Source organism: Copadichromis virginalis, linkage group LG19, assembly GCF_057382275.1.
Source record: "Copadichromis virginalis isolate Kocher_CV1m ecotype Utaka linkage group LG19, C_Virginalis_male_GT1.1, whole genome shotgun sequence".
Classification (NCBI taxonomy): Eukaryota; Metazoa; Chordata; class Actinopteri; order Cichliformes; family Cichlidae; genus Copadichromis; species Copadichromis virginalis.
In genome coordinates, this window is record NC_140636.1 from 26625452 (window position 1) to 26644959 (window position 19508).

The 19508-nt window shown below is 39.3% G+C and overlaps 1 protein-coding gene across 2 annotated transcripts; it reads left to right on the forward strand.

Moving 5' to 3' along the window:
- Positions 1-977: 977 nt before the first annotated feature.
- Positions 978-18204, forward strand: plpp2a (phospholipid phosphatase 2a). 2 transcript variants are annotated; one of them, XM_085441617.1, is made up of 7 exons: positions 988-1069; positions 1219-1300; positions 13620-13771; positions 13903-14165; positions 15043-15100; positions 15556-15732; positions 17080-18204. In XM_085441617.1, exons 2-7 carry the CDS (start codon positions 1240-1242, stop codon positions 17215-17217), a joined length of 849 nt encoding a protein of 282 aa, XP_085297743.1. In that variant the 5' UTR covers positions 988-1069; positions 1219-1239; the 3' UTR covers positions 17218-18204. The 2 variants fall into 2 exon arrangements, with proteins under 2 accessions (XP_085297741.1, XP_085297743.1); XM_085441615.1 differs by having other exon boundaries at positions 978-1300.
- The last annotated feature ends 1304 nt before the right edge of the window (positions 18205-19508 follow it).

Below are 19508 nucleotides of genomic sequence, written 5' to 3' on the forward strand. Positions count from 1 at the left end.
AGACAGAAAAGGGAGGTTGGAAATGGGCCTATAGTTAGAGAGTAGGGATGGATCTAGATTAGGCTTTTTAAGGAGAGGTTGAACAACAGCGTGCTTGAAGGGTGTTGGATTATTAGGGCCGAATTGTGAGATGGAAGCTTGTTCACATTAATGAAATTAATATTTAATTGTATACATTTTGATAATATAAATCACTCTGCAAGCAGCCTGCAAATCAAGCACGTGGTCAGAATTGTACACTTGTAACTATTTAAATAACAGCACTGTATCCTATTTTTGAAGCTGATTGTTGACGAGACAGCAGACACACCTCATCTGTGTCTTAAGGCTCAGGTGTGTGGAGACTTGAGCTGTTATAGTTTAAAGTCTAAGTGCTGATTGTGATTAAATGTGGACACCAAATGTCCCAAAACAACCAACATCTGTATCATACAGGGTGGTGTCTGTGTTCCGGTAGCCAGACCCACCTTGAGTTTAGTATAAATGTAATTTAACCAATAGAAAACTGCACATGTAGGCCATGTTTGGGCCAACCGTTCATCGTTATCCAACTTAGTTTACAGCACCTAGTGTTTGCCACTCATTTTAAGCGCAAAATAAAAAAAATTTAAAAGAAATGCGTTGATTCCCTTACAACTGTGCGTCAGCAGGTCGCAAATCCTCGGCAAATGTGCTATACTTTACCTAAGTGACTCTCTGTTAGTGCGAAACCAGGCCAAAGTTGGGTGAAATCGCTGCACTCATTATTAGTTTGGAAAAATAAAAGGGTGTCATGATTTTATCCCAAAAAAAGTCTCAGCACTGGAGAGAACATTGCCGAACTTTTAATTACCCTGCAAACTAAGCAGAGAGAAAGTCGGGGAATTTCCCTTTTTTTCCAACATCAAGCGTTTTGGGACGATCAATTATCTGTTAGCTTTCTCTTTTTTTCTGTAAAGACAGACGCGCCCCCCGTGCGTAAAAAAGGCAGGCTAAACCAAAACGTGCTTCCTTTGCGACTTACCTGCCAACAGCGAAGTGTATAGAAAGACAGACGGACAGATAGACAGGCATAAAGGGAGGCGGGCAGGTAAGGATCACTGGAGGCGGAAGAGCGAGCAGGTTATTCTTTCCTGTTAGTACTTTGTCCACAGTTTCTCCAGGTGTTCAGTTTACAACCTTCCTGCCTGCTTTTTGTTTTTTTCCCCAAACGCGGTTTTTATTTATTATTTATAAAAGTGGCGAGCCGTCTGAAGAAGCATGGCAGAACATGGGAAGAAACTGATTCTGGTTGCGGTGGATATTCTGTGCGTCTTTGCTGGTAAGTGAAAACCCCCGTTCTGCCCTCCTCCTCCTGACAATATGGCTGAAAACGTGATTAGTTTCTGGACGTAGGTTATTGGCTGTGGTTTAATGTTCACTGGTGATTTTTGTATGGACGGAACAACAGCATAGTAAGTCCACATTAAAAGTTGAATGGCCTTCAAAGTGACGCACAGGGGATTGCACAACCGTACGCACAGGTCTGATTTATATATCTCTGGTAGATTACCAACATGTTGCTTCATGGGTCGCTGCAAGATTACAGAAACTTTTAACGCCCCTTTAAGATTTTACTCACGGATTCGGGAAAAACATCAGGACCATGACTGGCAGTGGTTTTAAAGTATGCAATACTGTTAAACTGTGCGAGTCGGTATCGGTCTCTACCTTGTTCGAACAAGCCAATAATCTTTCCCAGGACTGAGTGTGAAAGCTGCCTGGACTTCTGTTTATCTCTGGGTGTCACTGCACCGATTTCTTCACTGAAATGATCGGGGTTAAAATAGGACACGCGCTATCTCATATCACTGTCAGCCAGTTGGCGACACTTTGTGCACGTCAGTGTATGCGTGCGTGCATCTCTACCTCCCCTTGATTGCATTCATACTGCCAAGAAGTGCAGGGTTGTTCCTCCTTTTTTAAAAAAAACAAAAAAACCAAAAACTTAAGGTTAAGAGGAAAAGCGAAGATCAGTGTCACTGAATATCTCTCTCTGACAGTTAAAATCCTGTCATGGGAACTGCTGAAAGGTGTGTTTATTTTTGCGTCTTCGTGTGTGTATGTGAAGAGGGTGGGCTCCAGAGACTGAATATGTCAGTCTTGAAAGACTAGAACCAAAATGGCTTGTTGCGACTTGCTGTGATCTACCACAAGGGCACAAATCCATTAATGAAGCTGGTATCTTCCAGCTGTTGGTGTCACACCTCTCACATTTTTGTCACCCTGACAGTTTGTACCACATGGTGGAAGAAGAAATCTGGACACTGATGTTGAATTCTCATGGTAGATTTTTCTGGAGTGAAATATGAGGGAGCAAGTGTGTGTGCGTGTGCGTGTGCTTTTTCAATGTATACATCCAATTGTGGACCCATCTGGTGGCTGAAAGGGAGGAATGATAACAATGATAATAACCATTCTGCATCCTGTGTGTGCGTGTTCGTGCGCGTGCCTTAAAGAAGTTCCTTGTAAAAAAATAAATTTAAAAAAAAACCTGGTGGGGTGAGCTGGTGGATCTTATTTCAATATTTCGCCATAGTCTTTTTCTCTTTGGCTGAAGATCTTATAAACATGTAGAATGAACTTTTAAAACATTGAATCATTCTGTTGTGAAATCCCAGATGAAGCCTTTCTCAGGTCATAATTATTATGATTAATGCTGACCAAGGTTTTTATCATTTTCCCTTTTCTCCTGCTGACTAATCATGGTATAAGGATGATTAGTCAGGACTGTGAAAGTGATTATGAATTCACATGAAAACATGGTTATAAATCTGCAGTCGGTTCAGGACTAAATGCATATAAAATGTGGTGACTAAACTAATAACACACAAAGACTGTACTTCTCATTTATTTATTGAACACAAAATGAATAATCCCCCACCACAGTCCAGCCTGCAGAATATAAGTAAACCTTTAAATACGAATTTATTAGAAACAACCTCAATTAGATATTTCCTCATAGGTGCTTGTGAGGCTCTCACAGTGAAGAGGAAGATTTTTTTTTTCTCTTCCCACTACTCTCCTGAAAAAATAAACAGTGTTCAACATTCCTATGATTTATTGAGAAAACGTCTTCCTTCAAATCAAGCCTCAACATTTTAGTAAAGGTCAGCATTCAGACTTGGTGTTCCCCATTCATTCATGTATTTCTTTTTAACCATTTTGTTGCTGCATTGACAGAAACCTGTAAATGGTGTTTATGCAATATTCAAAACAGCCTTAAAACATGATGCTGCCTCCACTGTGCTTTAAAGCTAGGTTGAGGTATTGGTGTGTGTCAGATATTGTCTTGTGCATTTTCACCAAAAAGTTCACTTTTTTTCACCAAAAAGTTCATCCTCCCTGTACTGACTGGAACAGAAATGTTTTTAAAATTACGTAATCTGCGAGTGACTGCAAGTGTAAACTACTGTAATAAGGTTTCATCCTCTTAATTAGCTTGACTATAGAGGGTTTTGAAGTGTGTGCATATGTGTAATAGCGTACATGTCCAAATTAACTGATAGGGGCGTAAAATGCTGAACTGAATACTGAACATCCACCATTTTAACAGTATTTGACAGAATACAATGGGGAAAAAACTGAACGTGCACTCTATTAAACCTTCTGTACATACATATCTTAACGGATCCACATTCCTCCATTCGCTGACATTTTGTTTTGGCGGTTTACTACAAAGTTAAACTAATCCATCTGAAGGAAATGCCTGAACTCATTGCTTTTATCAGTGAAACTGTTGTAATGTTGTCTCACTTAAAACACTGTTTGTACATGAAGAGGATCTTGAGTTGTAGCCTTTCCAGCTGCCCGTCAGCAAGAGCTATCCCAGCTGTTGCTGACCATGCAGCTTTTAGCTATCTACACGTTGCTTCGGTGGTTCTAATCACTTTTCCCCCCTCTCTAAAACCAAAAGAATATCAAAACTCATTCGCTGATTTCAGACTGAATCTGTTTCAGAAGCTTGAATGCATCAATACACATCCAGTCAATTTGCAAATAAAGGGGGAAAACCTAAGCTTTTGACCCCCTACAGTGAGGGGATCTGCTTTGTTATGCTGAGGAGGAATTTTGCTAGCATGATCTGGGTCCATCTAGTTGTCCCTTTTTAGAGGGAAAAGTCATTTCAAATCAATACAAAGTTGTTCAGAGTGATCACCTTTACCCCATCATCAAACACTTCTGTCCTGCTGGGGGTGGACTCTTACTACTACAACAACAACAATGCCCCCACCCATCTGCTGAGTCATACTGATATCCTCCATATCATTCAGCAGCTGAGAGGTTCTTTTAGCATCAAGAAGCTGATGAAAGCAGTTCATTTAAAAAAGTAGTTATTGCTGCCCATGAATTGGCAGTGGAATTTAAAGCCCATTATGCTATAGTGTGAAAAGAAAATCCACAAGTGGAAAACACTGCAGATGGTTCCCAGTATTCCCAGGAGTCAGCATCCCTGCAAAGTCACCCCAATGCCAGACCATGCTATGATCAGAGAGGGCAAAAATCCCATCTCAGACTCTACAGACTACAGTTAGCAAGGCAAATGATAAAATCCAGGACAGTACAATTAGAACAAGACTGAACGAGTATTGTTTATTTTGAAGAGTTGCCAGAAGGAAACCTTTTCTATGCTTGAAAGAAGCAAAACAAAAAAAACAACATGGTCACGCTTGCAGAGTTGCATCTGAACTTTGCAAACCAAAGTCTTGTCCAAGAACACTGGACAGCATACAAACTGTCAAACATGGTGATGGAAATGTGATTATTTGGGTTTGTTTTGCAGCAAAAGGACCTGGGCACCTTCAGTCATTGGGTCCACCATAAACCCCTCTGCATAGCAAAGTACTCTAGAGCCATCTATCACTATAGAAACTCTAGAGTGAGGCCATCTATCTGATAACTAAAGGCTTGCCCAAACTGGATCATTCAACAGGACCCAGGCACAGCAGCAAAGCTACAACAGAGTGACTGAGCCATTGCAACACCTTGAGTCTTTTCCTTTTTCAAAGACCAGACCTTAACAAGACTGAAATACTGTGGGGAACCTTAAAATAGTGATGCACAGACTGCTCGAAAACCTCAAAGAACAGAAACAGCGTGGTAATAAAAAGTGTACCAAAATTCATACAGAAAATGATTACTTCACATTACTATGACTAAAGGTGGTTTTACAAGTTACGTGGGGTGTACTTCACTTTTCAAACTTTGCTTCTGCATTTTAGCTCAGCTTTTGTTCAATATGTAATCACCTAATATAAGTCATATACTGTTGTCTCGTGTTTGTTTGTTTTGTTTTGTTTTACCCAATTTTTAAATTATTCTTTTCGTAATGTCCAAGTATGTAAAACTTTACATTTGACAGAGGGTGTATTTTTCTTTTCTTTCAAAAACCATTGGAAACCCAAACTTATTCAGTTCCCTACCACATAAGACTTCAAGCAACGCAAAGGCAGGGCAGATTTTTTTAGTTTTTATATCGATGACTTATGGTTTCATACCTAAATGTATCAGATGAAACTGAAAGTGCTCATGTGATACCTTTAACACAGACTTACATTCTGTGTTTAATAAGCTATAAGGAACAGAAACTATACATGCTTTTTGTTTCTAGGGTCCGAAGCATAGAAGAGCTGCAGTATTGCGGAAATGACAGCCAGTGACTGACAACAGCTGTTTGGCTCGAGAGCTGTTATTTATATGCCATTTTTGACAATTTGTTGACATGTATGGGACACACACACAGTTGTTTTCATATCCTTGTGGGGACATCTAATTGACATAATGCTTTCCCTAGCCGCTTACCCTAACCATCAAAAATGAATGCCTAACCCTGACACTAAAACCACATTTTGAGTCTCAACGTGCCTTCAAACTCACGGGGACGTGGATTTTGTCCCCACAAATATAGTAAACTTCCAATTTTTGGTCCCCACAAAGATATGACCATGTTGTGTACAACACACACACACACACACACACACACACACACACACACACACACACACACACACACTGTATCTGCTTCTGCCAAATGCATGTCAGAGTCAAGTGGGAAGTGCTGACCTCTGCTCTCTGACATTCCTGCGTGAAAATGGAAGCGAGATATGATTGTTGTGTTGGCATACATAGTACAGGCTGTGTGTGCGTAGTTACATTGTCCTCCGTGGTCGTTTCATAAAGGAAGGTGTGTGTGTGTGTGTGTGTGTGTGTGTGTGTGTGTAAGCATTCTATTAAAAGGTCAAAGCCACAGATCTGTAAGATGAGAGGTTTACGAATGTGAACCAATAAACTATTGGCTTGGATATGATGCAAACTAAACTAAAAAGTGTAATGTAAATCAAACGCATGGTAAGAACAACCAATGGACAAAATTACCAGATTCTTATGAAGGTTTGACCTATGGGCAACAAAATCTAATGGCCTAATTCATGCTCTGTACTCTTCTTTTTACAGACAAGTTTAAGCAAGAAAAGAGGTGATTTTTTTTTTTTTTTTTTTTTTTTTTTTTTTTATAAACAAAACGCTAAAAAAGCCACTAAAACATGATCCAACATTATTGCACTTGAAATAACCCTATGAAGTGATATATTACAGGCTTTCAGTATGTGCTGTTCCTGGGAATTCCATCAGAAGATTAATCCCGCTTTTGTAGAAATGCACCGATTGTGAAATTGTGGGCTGATATCGATATGTTCAAATATTGGTATTTGGTACACACACAAGAGCCTGACTGATTTTTTTTTTTTTTTTTTAAGACACCAATATTTGGTTATTTTAAAAATATAATATTCTGATATAGCCATAGATAGATAGATAGATAGATAGATAGATAATATATTTCTTTTTTTTGTCTTTCAGGTGCAAACAGATATAACATGGCAATTGTTATGCCTGGTTATTTATTTACTTGTGTACCCTGTTGCTGTTGGTCTTTGGCCGGCAGGGAGCTGCAGAGCACCCTCTGGTGGACAAACTAAGCAATCTTGAAGGGTGTTTCATATGCCTCTTCTGCATGTTTACAATACATTTTCATTTATTGGCTGTTAAAAATGGCTTAAAGCAGACGATAATATTGGTCTGCTGATAAATCAGTTGGCTTCTAGTACATATTTTTTGTGTCTTTGAAGAATATCTGAAATATCTAAATGTGACTGAGCACAGGAAAAACTTTTTTCAAACATTCAGCCAGCCAAAAACTGATAAATGATGTCCACTGACATTGATTAATGTTTAATTTGCAACAATCAGCCATATTGACCAATATCAGAATTTGGCCAATATGTATCATACATCCGTCACATGGCAGACAGTAAGTCTGGAGTCGATTTAATTTAGCACAAAGACTGGAAATGAGGGGAAACTGTCTAGCCTGACCCCGTCTAAAGCTAACAAAAGCAAAATTTTATCAGCTCTAAAACTCAAAACAGACAGTTTGCTATTTTCTTCTTCTTTTACAAAATAAAGCTTTTATCAGCCAGTGTTGTCTAGGACTTTCCCAGGAAAATCCCCAGCCTCACAGGAAGTGATCCACTTTCTCTGCAATTCCAGTTTTCCGGGTTTATGAAGGAAAAAAAACTGAATAATGCTGACTATTGCAGACAGACTGGATAAAAACATGAAAATGTTACAGCATTGGACTGCTGATTTCACACTGTTCTCTTGCTGTGCTGACTTCTTGGGAATGTATCGTAGAGAAAAGTAACAGCAATGAGAATTTGAAAAACTTGCCAATATAAACAAAAGTTAACAAGTTAAATATTGCTTTTAAGATCACCTCCACACAACCCCTGTTAGCTGACAAACCATGAAGTTACTCAGCAGGCTCACAGATCTCAGTCATCTGCTGAGATGTGCAGATACATGTTCACATACGTTGCTGTTAGTTGTTAGCCGTTTGTGGTTCTGTTCCCAGCAAATGTCTCAGTAGTTCAGTTCTCAAGATGAGCCACAGTATGGACTTCCATCACTTATCTTGAATGCTGAATAACAGGAACATTTTCCCCTTCCTGCTGGGTCAGAGGTCAAGGGGAAGTTGTACTTGTGTCTGATCCCAAATTCCATTATGTTTATTTTCTCAAAGTGGAATCGGGGTGCATGCTCGCCAGAAGGGATTATGAAAGCCTAAAACAATACTGTCTCTCCTTCCTTTTTTTGAATCTCCTGTGTGTTTTTTTTTTTTTTTTTTTTTTTGTTTTTTGTTTTTTTTTTTTTTAAAACTAAAGGCAAAAGTTATCAGAAACTTGGGAGTGTGTGTGTGTGTGTGTGTGTGTGTACCTCTTTTAGCAAAGAGATTTGAACAGTTATTACAGTGTTTGCAGCTGTAAAGGTTTATGGACAACATAAAACTCGACAGCTACATGTAAAATTTCGGAGTAGGATGATACAAACTTTCAGTTGACCAAATAACATTTTACTGCTATACTCAGATGGTTTCCTTTAGTTTAAAATAAAAAAGGAGGGAGAAGAGATCCAAAAAATAGCAACGTTTTATGATCTTACATTCAAAACTGGGTACATTTTATGAGTAAAATGCTTTGTTTGCAGTTTAGTTTTACTTTCACATTAAAAGAAAACAAAAACAAAACCTTGAGTTTACTTGAGTTTAAACATTAAAATAAGGAGGGAAATGGGTAACATGGAGATGAATGGAGGGGAAAAGTTGAAGAAAAAACCAAAAAAGCATAAAATGTTTCGGACAGCGCAACTTTATTGTTAAATATATGTTGCCAAAGTGCAACAAAACTGTACATAAAAGCTAACTTTTTTGAAATGGGAGATGTTTGATTATATAAAGTAGTAAGTAAGTAGAAGGAGCTAAAACCTGCATCTATTAAATTAACTGCTAGAATTGACGACGACCGCCCCAGTGCACGTTGGAGGTCACTGCCTGAAGGAGCCAACCATCATGCACAAAAACCAGAGAGTTGATCCAGGAGCCACCAAAGTGGAGCATCTTCTCCACTTGACTATGCCAATGAAATTCTCTTCATAAGTTATGAACAGGAGTGACAAACAACAATCTTGACAGAGGCCAACTCCCACTGGGAACAAGTTTGACTAACATCTGAAAGCACCATATAATTTGTAAGGTATTTGCTTGAGAACCCTAATAGTCAGACAGTCTCCTATGAGCAAGCACTTTGCAACTGTAGGGAGGAATAACTCCCTTTTATGTATATTGGAACTGAGTCAGATATTTTTGTCCTCAAATACAGCTAAGCTATAAAATTAAGACTCAGGATCTCAAGATTTGCTGTGCATGTAAGAACAGAGTAGGTAATACTGTTGATTACTGGAAGTACATAAAGTGTATAAACCTCTTTACTAATGATTTCTCTTCCAAGTACCAAGAAAGGGGGGGTAAATTAAAGAAATGAGATTGGAACCAGTTACTGAAACTCTGCTTAAGACCGGTGTCATTTTTTTATTGGACGTTAGAAGAAGCGGTGTATAAGGCCCAAGTGTAAATCAGTCTATAATGAGACGTTGCCTTGAAAGGGAGGCTCTCTTGGAGTCCTGAAAAGATCTCAAAATTGCACACAAAGAGGTGAAAAAGAACCCAGGAGTAAACACAAAACACTAATAAGCAGAAGCCTTTTTCACATGTCTACTCTAAGAAAATTGTTGAAAATAATTACGTTAATTTAAAGACACCACAAACATTATTGTCATTCCTTTAACCATTTAAATCCAAGAGTATCATATTTGATACATGGGTTTTTGAGACTTCTACATGAGTTTGCCCCCCACCCCCTTTCCCCCACAAAAAAAAACAACAAAAAATTGCGAAATGCTTTTATTTATTTATTTATTTTTAGAAATAAATTGCAAAACAAATGCAGGATGTAGCAAACATGATGCAAGTGAAAACTAATTTGCAAATTAATATAGATCATCGGAAGAGTCGATAAACACACAAAAAAATGTGTTGCAAGGCATTTCAGGCTTGCAGCTGTGAAGCATGGTGGAGGCAGCATCATGGTTTGTGGGCATACTTTGCTTCCTTAGAGCTGGTCATTGCAGTCATTGAGGAAACATCAATGACTTGAATTTCCAAGCTCTTTGATGGCATTTTAAAGGAAAAATTCAGGGAGGTAATCTATAGTCTGAAGCTTGGGAGAGGTTGGGTGAAGCAACAAGTAAATCAAGAGGCTGGAGTCCTGACGTCATGGTGCTGTCTTGAGGTATGTTCAAGCAAAACATACTGATGAATTGAAAGAGTTTTCTAGGCGTACTGGACGACAATTCATCTTTTTCACCGTGCTAGTTAAATAGGGAGCCAGAGGAAACGCCTACCGAAGGCATTCGCTTCTATAGAAGGTTCAACAAGTTATGCAAGACGGTTTAAATAAGACATTAAAAGCACATCTGTTTGGATTATTTTTCTAGTGAGATTGTTTTTCTAACCACATTTTACGAGTAGCATTTCCTACCTCAAATGCAAGAGAAGCCATCTATGATGACAACCACACTCAATGTTGGTGCTTATTTTATTGAGGTTTAAAGTTTTGTGATAAGAATGTGGGTTGCTAAACCATACAAGTAACCATGTAATTAATAACTAGAAAGAAAACAAAAGGTTGTTAAGCTCTTGAAGCGAGAAATGTCCTTTTACAGAATGAAGAATAAGAAATATAAAAATGTATTTAAACAATCCCTTTTAGGTATGCCTTACTTTTGCAAGTAGTTTTGGTGCATGAAAAATTTGATTTGGGATCAATTTGACCTAGACGCTAGCATGGGAGGCCGCCCTGCCAGCACAAGCCTACAAAAACATGTCAGGCCTTCTGTAATAACAGAGCCAGTCCAGATAATAGTTTCACCCCCAGCAACTCGGAGCAAGTCTGACTTGGGTTTCCTCACCAAATCTGTTAAGCAAGCTGACCAGTGGTTATCATGTATGTTTTTTAAGATCATTGCTCAACACATCTCCACCCTGGCAATGCGTAAGCCACTGGAGATTTGTGTCAAACAAATAGTCTCTTATCTAAATGTTATCCTTATGCTCTGCAGAATAAACAGTGGCTTGGTTTGACTTCAAAGTGGAGCTGAAAGCATGCTTGACCTACAGGAACAATGAATATGAGCGAAGGGAGAACTTTCATGAAAATAATTTCTCCTTAATGAGGAAACTGCTTGTCATCAAATATTATTAGTGGCGCTTGTTCAGACTTGTAACAAATGACAAATCCGGCGTTAGGCTATTTAGGTCAGGGAGACTTAAAGTGTCCCTTATATGGTGACAAAGTAGGAGGCGTGGCAGACCAATAGGTGTTTAAAGAGATAGACAGAAGAACAAAACGTACATGGTGACATGAGCAATTCAGTGTTACGTTGTTAAAAGATGGCCTACAAAAAGAGTCACTTCAGTGACCTGCAATCGTTTTTTGTGTTACTAAACTGCAGCGGAGTTCGAGATTTGTCACAAAAAGCATAACTTAAATGCTCGAATTATCTTCACCCATATGTTTATAAGCAGGTTAAAAGGCACTTTGACTTGTATGTTTTTGCTCTTTAAATTCCTTTGGTGTACTTTTCATTTATATATTTTAAGTCATATTTACTTGAACAGAACATGCCCCCTGTGGTCTGCGTTTTCATCAAACTGAATTGTACCTCATTTTGTGCAACCTTAGTATATAGTTACAGCTACAGATATGACGTTGTGGTGCCATGTAACAGGGTCCAGCAGCTTTATGGTATAATAGTAGTGATGCACCATAAGGTTGTACCATAGTTTTCCCTGAAAGAGGCACAGCCCAGTTTGAACAAACATTGTTCAAACTATGCATTTACTAGTAGAACAACAGCATCTTACCTGTTTTTTTTTTTTTTAATTTTTCAGCTCTTCATCACACAATTCTTGAACATTTGGCGAACATATAATTGAAGTAATCACACAACACTTAATACCTTCTTATCTGCAGACAGACCAATGTCCATCAACAAGGCTGGTATTAGCCCATATATCAGTGCATCTTAATCTTATAAATAATGAAGATCTTAAAGTTTGTGGAAGTACCAAATGTGTCATGCTTTGGGGAAATGTGTATAAAAGATGCACAAAAATCATCACAAACGGAGCCACATTCAAGAACTGTATGACAGGGGTAGTCGGGATGTGACACACATCCTCCCAAACAAGAATAAGACTACAACAAACATCTGCAGAAGGGAGTCTAGATAATTTCCATCAAAGTTTATCTGTGCTTTTAATGTAATCTTATGTGAATTGTCAGGCCCATACAGTAGAGGAAGGAAGCAATCTGTCAGTGGCGAGCAGCTCCACACCCATAAATATACAATAGTTTTTGAGCAAACAAACAACATTTATCCATCTCTTGCTGTTATTATATTCAGCAGGAAGCTCTTGAAAACAGGAAAACGATTTAAGTGTTGTGGGGTAGAAAGTTTCTGACATTAGGCCTTTAAAGTGGACTATTGTCCTGCTCTGATTTAGGAGACAGCTTTATGTCCTCCTGCAGATGCCCCACTCTTCGTCTTGTTTGCACAGACAGAAACTGCTGAAACCAGTTTTCTTTTTGTCCTTCGCAGCTCTTTATAGCTTTTATACATGTATGCATGGCTTGAAATAACCCATTTATATCTGTCGCTGGTGTGCATGAGCACGTGCGAATGTCTTGAGGTATGCAAGTGTGTGTCCCGCTCCGGTCGTCAGTTCCCAGGCCCCTCACATTGTGAACGCTGCCCTGGTGTCAAAGGTGTTGGCTGTGATGTCGCGTGTGTTGCCATGGTGACAGTCAGTTCCTCTACAGAGTAAACGCGACTTGTAGAGGTGAAGCCGTTGCCACCGATGACAAATTCATTTACCACGTAGCGCCGCGGCTTGTGCGCAAAGCCAAAAGATGAGTCCGCCAGTGTGTTTTTAGCTGTTTCCTGAGTTGCACCTTCACTGTGTAGTCACACTTTAAGACTACAGTAGTAATTTTCCAGTCTCTGCAAGGGTTTGCAAAAGCTCGATGAAAACCCCTCTACAGCAACATGCATCACCCCAAACCAGCCACAGTTTCCATTTTTTTTATTTTTGATATGGCTTTTTGATGTCACCTATTTTCTTTTATCTGGCCAATGTGAAAACCATTTGTGTGACCTTAAGTCACCAGGAAATCATAATAACATGAGAAACTTCTCTTGTGGTGAGAAAAGTGACTGGATTTCTGGTGCAGATTTAGAACAACAGCAGACAATAGGGGATTTATTTCAGTATAAAAATGAGTGTGTGCTGTTCATGCTTCCTGTTCTTTCTTGCAATTGCAAGGACATTTTCACTGGAGCAGTTTTCACACTTCAACTCAATACAATATCAGGAAAATGAAATCATTTAAAGTTATCCTTTTTCCACACGCAGCACCCAACAGGAAATGTGTCATTACTACTGGAAATACTTAAATGTGGTTTAAGTTCAGCACACGTGACTACAGATAATCACTGTGAATACAATGAACAAGTAACAGTGCTATCTCCACTGCATTATTTGAGTTAATACTGTTTTGAGCAGTAGAAATCATACTGCAATTTTAAAACAAAGCTCAAGGTGTATTCTCTCTCTCCCCTTCCCCCCCCCCCCCCCCCTTTTACAGCGGCTCTACCCTCAGCCATTCTCACATTGATGTTCAAGCCTTACCAGAGAGGAATCTACTGCGATGATCAGAGCATCCGTTATCCCTACAGGAGAGACACCATCTCTCATGGGACGATGGCTGCAGTCACCATCACCTGCTCCATAGTCATTGTAAGCCCATGTGTCTGATTTGGCTGAGCCCCTAGTTACTGAAAAATAAGACTAACCTTGTGTCTTTCTACAGGCAATCTGCAAAGAATCTTATTTTCCAAATAATAAATCTTGGCCCCTTCCTTCCACAGATCACAACAGGAGAGGCCTACCTGGTGCACACCAATCGTCTGCGCTCCAATTCCCCATTCAACCAATACCTGTCAGCTCTCTACAAAGTGGTGGGCACCTACTTGTTTGGAGCCGCTATCAGCCAGTCGCTGACTGACTTGGCAAAGTTCACCATTGGCCGTCCTCGTCCAAACTTCATAGACGTTTGCAAGCCAGTGGTCTGTAATGGATACATGTTGGAGATCAAGTGCAACGGCAGCCACCGCAATGTGACTGAATCCAGGTGGACACTTTACGACACCTATCAGATTTGTTATGTGCAGTGCAAAGAGCTAGGAGTAAATGGATGATTTGAAAAATGCCATGAATTTTCATCCCTTTGGATGTGTGAGCTCCTCAACCTATTTCTAAGGCTGAGCCCAGCCACTGTACAGAGGAAACTCATTTTGGCAGCTTGTATTACTCTTTGAGTCATAACCGGGATTTCATTCTGGCTGGGAAGCAGATGGACTGGTAAATCGAAAGCTTTGCCTTTCGGCTTAGCTTATTATTTCTTTATTACTGCTGAGGCCGCTTCAGTCCTCAATCCATTTTCCCATCACTCATGAATAAGATCCCAAGATGTATCCTGGTTTGAGGCAGCCTCTCTCTTAAAACCCCAACTTACTGACAGCTTAGTTTAAAATCTTTAAGATCTGCTCTCTCCATGGACTGATTTACCAAGTTTGACCTTATCAGTTTTATAGCTGAAAAACTATTTAGATTAGCAATAACAGGTTTAATTTCATCTCGTCAGTGAAATATAATATAATCAATATAAATATAAAACTCGAATATCTCTTTGGTTTCTGCTGGAGTGTTGGAGTGTCCACACTAATGTATACATGAGGAAGTGGATACTATCAGTATTATCAGGTTAAGTTTAAATAGACTGCAACGTGCATGTTTCCATTTCCTGGATGACTGTTTATTTGTTTAGTTTGGACGTAATACCCAGAAATAAAAATATTCAAAAATGTAGGCTGCAGATTGCCCAAACTGTTAAGATTGTTTACCTTAGATTAAATGGTAAACAAACTGATAAGTAGGCCTAGTTTTAATGCTGGTTCCCATTCATATTCACTGAAAACCATTACTAATGTTGCCATTTTGCTCCCTAGGTTATCGTTCTACTCTGGACACTCGTCCTTCGGGATGTACTGCATGATCTTCCTGTCGGTGAGTGTGTCCTCATAGCGTGAGACTTTCTGCAGCTCTGAAATGGCTGTTTACCAAAAAAACACACATGACTAAGCCAAACAGGAGAATGTGGTCGACACAGACCAAAAAAAACACCATTGTTGCTATACCACACGTGGCACAATGGCCGGAAGGTGACAGATTTAATGGTTTGATCCCTGTTAGGGGTTTTCAGGAGTGAATTATGAGCTGCTCAAACTCCACAGGAATCAGCATTCTGCATTTGGGGGGGCTGGATGGATAAAGTGGGACAAATTTTAGATTTAAAAAAAGTGTATAAATATTTTTTAAGGGGGGGAAGTCAGGAAATTTGCTATAGGTAAATGGCTCCGATCTTAACCTTAATCTTGTTTTGTTTTTTCCCACAAAAAAAATGGTTCTTTAATGTGCGCAACCTTCGAGCTGAATTCGAATCTGTACTTTTGTGTGTAAAGCTCTATGTCCAGGCCAGGATGCAGGGGAAATGGACGAGACTGGTTCGACCCACCATCCAGTTCTTCCTGGTGTCGTTCTCTCTGTATGTGGGATACACGCGCGTCTCTGACTACAAACACCACCCGGGCGACGTCGTGGTGGGACTGCTGCAGGGCGCTCTCATCGCTGTGCTCACAGTGAGTGCATTTCTGCGTCACGTTTATTGATGTTTATCATTAAAGCTGAGGACATTTATACGATTATATAAGGTGAAAACTGAAATCCTCTATTTTTAAAGTGTTGATAAACATATTTTTCCACTTTTGAATCATTACTTCTGAATCCAAAGGCTGGCTGAGCAGCCTCTTCCTAAAGTAAAATGGTGTAGATTGACAAGTACAAAGACCTAATGAGGGATTTTGGTGAGTTTTGCCAGCTTTCAGGTTGGCAAAGAAGTAGTGGGACCCACTTCTTGAGTTTCTTGGACTTTCCCACTGTTCTGAGTATTGATCAGTCCAATCCAGGGGTGTCGAACTCCAGGCCTCGATTGCCAGTGTCCTGCAGGTTTTAGATCTCACCCTGGATCAACACACCTGAATCAAATGATTAGTTCATTATCAGGCCTCTGGAGAACTTTAAGACATGTTGAGGAGGTAATTTAGCAATTTAAATCAGCTGTGCTGGATCAAGGACACATCTAAAACCTGCAGGACACTCGAGGCCTGGAGTTGTCTACCCCTGGGCCAATGAATGCAGCTGAATGCAGCAGAGCCTTTTAATGATGGCAGAGAGGAACAACCACTTGCAGTTAATCGTGATTGCCAGGGAGAGGCGAGAGCTCTTGACCTTGTTAAGACATTGTAGAACCAAGGGGGAAAAAAATCCAAACTAAAATTAAATTTCTGCAACCATCTTTAATGACTTTTTTAAAGCCATTAAAGATGTACCCTGGAAAAAGTTCAAGTAGCTTAGCTTGCACAACATCATGATCATCCCTGTAAGAATCCCATATGGAAAAGATATATATAAATCTTATAAAGTTTTTATCTGTCTTGTATGAAACTTGTATGAAAAGCATACAAGAGTGAAAACACATAAGATCCCTTGAAAAATTATATAATGAAACTTGTATGTTTTGTATACTTACTAAAAAAATATATGAAAGTAATGAGAAAGTGGCCACTTTCATGAGTAAATCATATGTTTTTACTATTTCTTTTCCATATGGGATGGGCTGCAAATGACAATGGTTCATGCCATAAATGTGACTTACATTTGGAGGAGCCTCTGTACTTGGGAATAGCACCTGGCTATTGCAAAGAACACCTATTGGCATTTTGAGGCTATAACTGTTAATTGTGTGTTTGTGACTTTACTCTGTGGTATAATATGAAGCTGAATCCCAACATCTAAAAGGTATAATTTAGACCGACTGCTGAACTATTCATTTACAGTGTAAAGCAGTAGCGTCAGCTGTAAGCAATGCTAACGCTTCTATTAAGCAACGTAATAGCCTATAATTGTTACTGTGTTTGTTCCCAAAGGTCCGATATGTGTCCGATTTCTTCAAGCAGCGCCCTCCAGTTTCTGAGCCGCAAACACCAGAGACTGAACAACTCGAATGTAAACCGAGGCCTTCAGATTCAGAACACAGAAATCACAGCTACAGCGGATCAGTATGAGCGCACCACCCTATAGCTACTCTCACCAGCCCGGCCCTCGCACTCTATAACAGCAGCTCCGTTATCAAAGAACGTGCACAGAAGAAAAAAACAACGAAAGCAGCAGAGCACAGTCTGCTATTAGATCTCCCTAACACTTTCACAGCTATGAAAACTCCAGGGCCTCTATAAGTTTGTGTTTATATGCTGCAAAGATGTGATTGAGTTGTTTTTTTTATGTTTTATAATGAGTGGGTTTTGTGAGTTTTTTTTTTTCATTATGTTCATTTTTTTAAAATTTTCATAATTATTTCTTGCAGAAAGATTCAGATTTGTCTGAGAAATTGATGCTGTGAGTCAAACTTAAGAGTGACTGACAGTTGAAGAGATCGGTCCGATTTCAATTCCAAAGATTTTGTTCTGCCCTTGAATGGAAGAACCGATCCTTGGAGGCTGAATAATGTTATACACTTTGCTACAGTCTGATAAGACTGATGTTTTACCTACTCTCGAGCTCGACTGCCTCTTTGTGACACCCATTAGTTTTGTTGTTTGTTTTTTTCTACAGACATCTCTTTATTGTCTTTAAAAGATATGCAAGTGTAATTATGGAGTGCTTCCACTGACATAATATACATACAGGATGATTTGTAGCACTAACACTTTTTAAAAAAAAAAAATCTTCTATATCTAATAAATTGTGCAATTGTTGGTTTTTTTTCAAGAATGTATGACCACTAATTTACTGAAGTTATGGCGATATTGTTCCTTCTGTCACTTTTTCTCAGACTTGAAAGGGACGGCCAAGGACAAATGGAGATGTTCCTGAGGCATCTTCATCCTATAACCTTCCTCTTTTGATACAAAGTAAATACACCTTCATGGACCTTTTCCTTCCCCATTTATAACAACGTGTGTAACCTATTGTGAAATTGTACATAATGTAATCACTTACTTCCTTTAGCCTTCAGGGTGTTTTACAGTTTTCCATAAATACTTGCCAGCATATTCACCTTCCGTGTGTGATTATTTTATCAGCATGAAGAAAGGCATGCAAAGCAGTCTTTTGTGTGGATTCCCACAGAGAGAATGCCTTCTTTTTAGTTATTTCCATTGAGCTATTCTCTGCTGCATTCTTAGCGAAAGCTCTGTACAACACAGTGACGCAGGGTTCAAGTCAGAACCTGCAGCTCACGGCCCTTTCTACCAGAGGAATGAAGCTGGTGAGCCAGTGCATGAAACAGGAAGTTGTTTGGTTTTTTTCCCCCCTTTGTTAGCAATTATTCATAAATTGTCATAAGCAAAGAATCTTTATTACAAAACCATGTTTAGCGTCATTTCAGCTAAATTGTACAAAAGGTTCCCACTTGCCCTTAGAAGGTAGTCTGATAGTTTTGATTTCATTATCCCGGCTGAGCCGTTATGATTTCACATCCATGCCAGTACACTGTCAATTAGATTTATGGTGCACACAGTAATTAAAAATCCACAAATATTTCTCCAGAGACTGGTTAGGCTACATGATATGCTAAATCTACTTGTTCACTCAAATGCTGCTTTAAAGAGATTTGGGGGATTCTGATTAGAAACAAAAATCAGTTGTTTGGCATCAAACTCAGAAATGGCTCAACTACAGCTACAGGGGTACTAAGTCTGGATAGAGATGTTGCAGATTAACTTTCTAATACATTGTCTAAGTAGCCTGGAAAGAAAAGAAAAAAAAGCATCTGGACTTCTTTAAGTTGTTTGAAGACATTTCACTTCTCATCTGAGAAGCTTCTTCAGTTCTATGGTCAAATGGTGAAGAGTCCCAGATTTAAGCCCTATGGGAGTGTCCCCCCCCCCCCAAGAGGGACATGGACCCCCTATTGATCCTCTACCTAATCACACGAGCCAAGGTGTGAAAACGGGTGTAGGTCACCATCAGCCAAGGTTTCAGATGAACTCATTGTGAAACCTAGCCCCACCCTATCATGTGATTTCCTGAGGTCAAAGGACTCTTGTTTTATGGATTTCAAGTCTATTGTAATTGAAGCATTCACTCTTTTATACAACCAGCAACTGTTTAATTCATTTTAACTTCAGGGAAAATGCTCACTTAGTCTGCTAGGCAAGAAGTTTCAGCAGCTTGCTCGTCTGGAGCATTCAGGTTCTGCCGCAATCTTCCCAGAAGCAGATGTTCCCACAAATTCATCCCAAGAGAAACTGACAAAAATAAATTTAAAAATCAATATCAATAGGCCTATGATGGGAAATGTTAACGTTCATGGTAATAATGGGTGATGATTTGGGCAGTAAGACAAAGTTTACTT

What these genes read in the sequence shown, in the direction of transcription:
- plpp2a (XM_085441615.1), top strand. Translation starts at nt 1,240, where the DNA reads ATGGCAGAACATGGGAAGAAACTGATTCTGGTTGCGGTGGATATTCTG. An exon ending in TCACCTGCTCCATAGTCATT is followed by an intron (nt 13,772 to 13,902) that starts GTAAGCCCATGT and finishes TTCCTTCCACAG; the next exon opens with ATCACAACAGGAGAGGCCTA. An exon ending in ACTGCATGATCTTCCTGTCG is followed by an intron (nt 15,101 to 15,555) that starts GTGAGTGTGTCC and finishes TTGTGTGTAAAG; the next exon opens with CTCTATGTCCAGGCCAGGAT.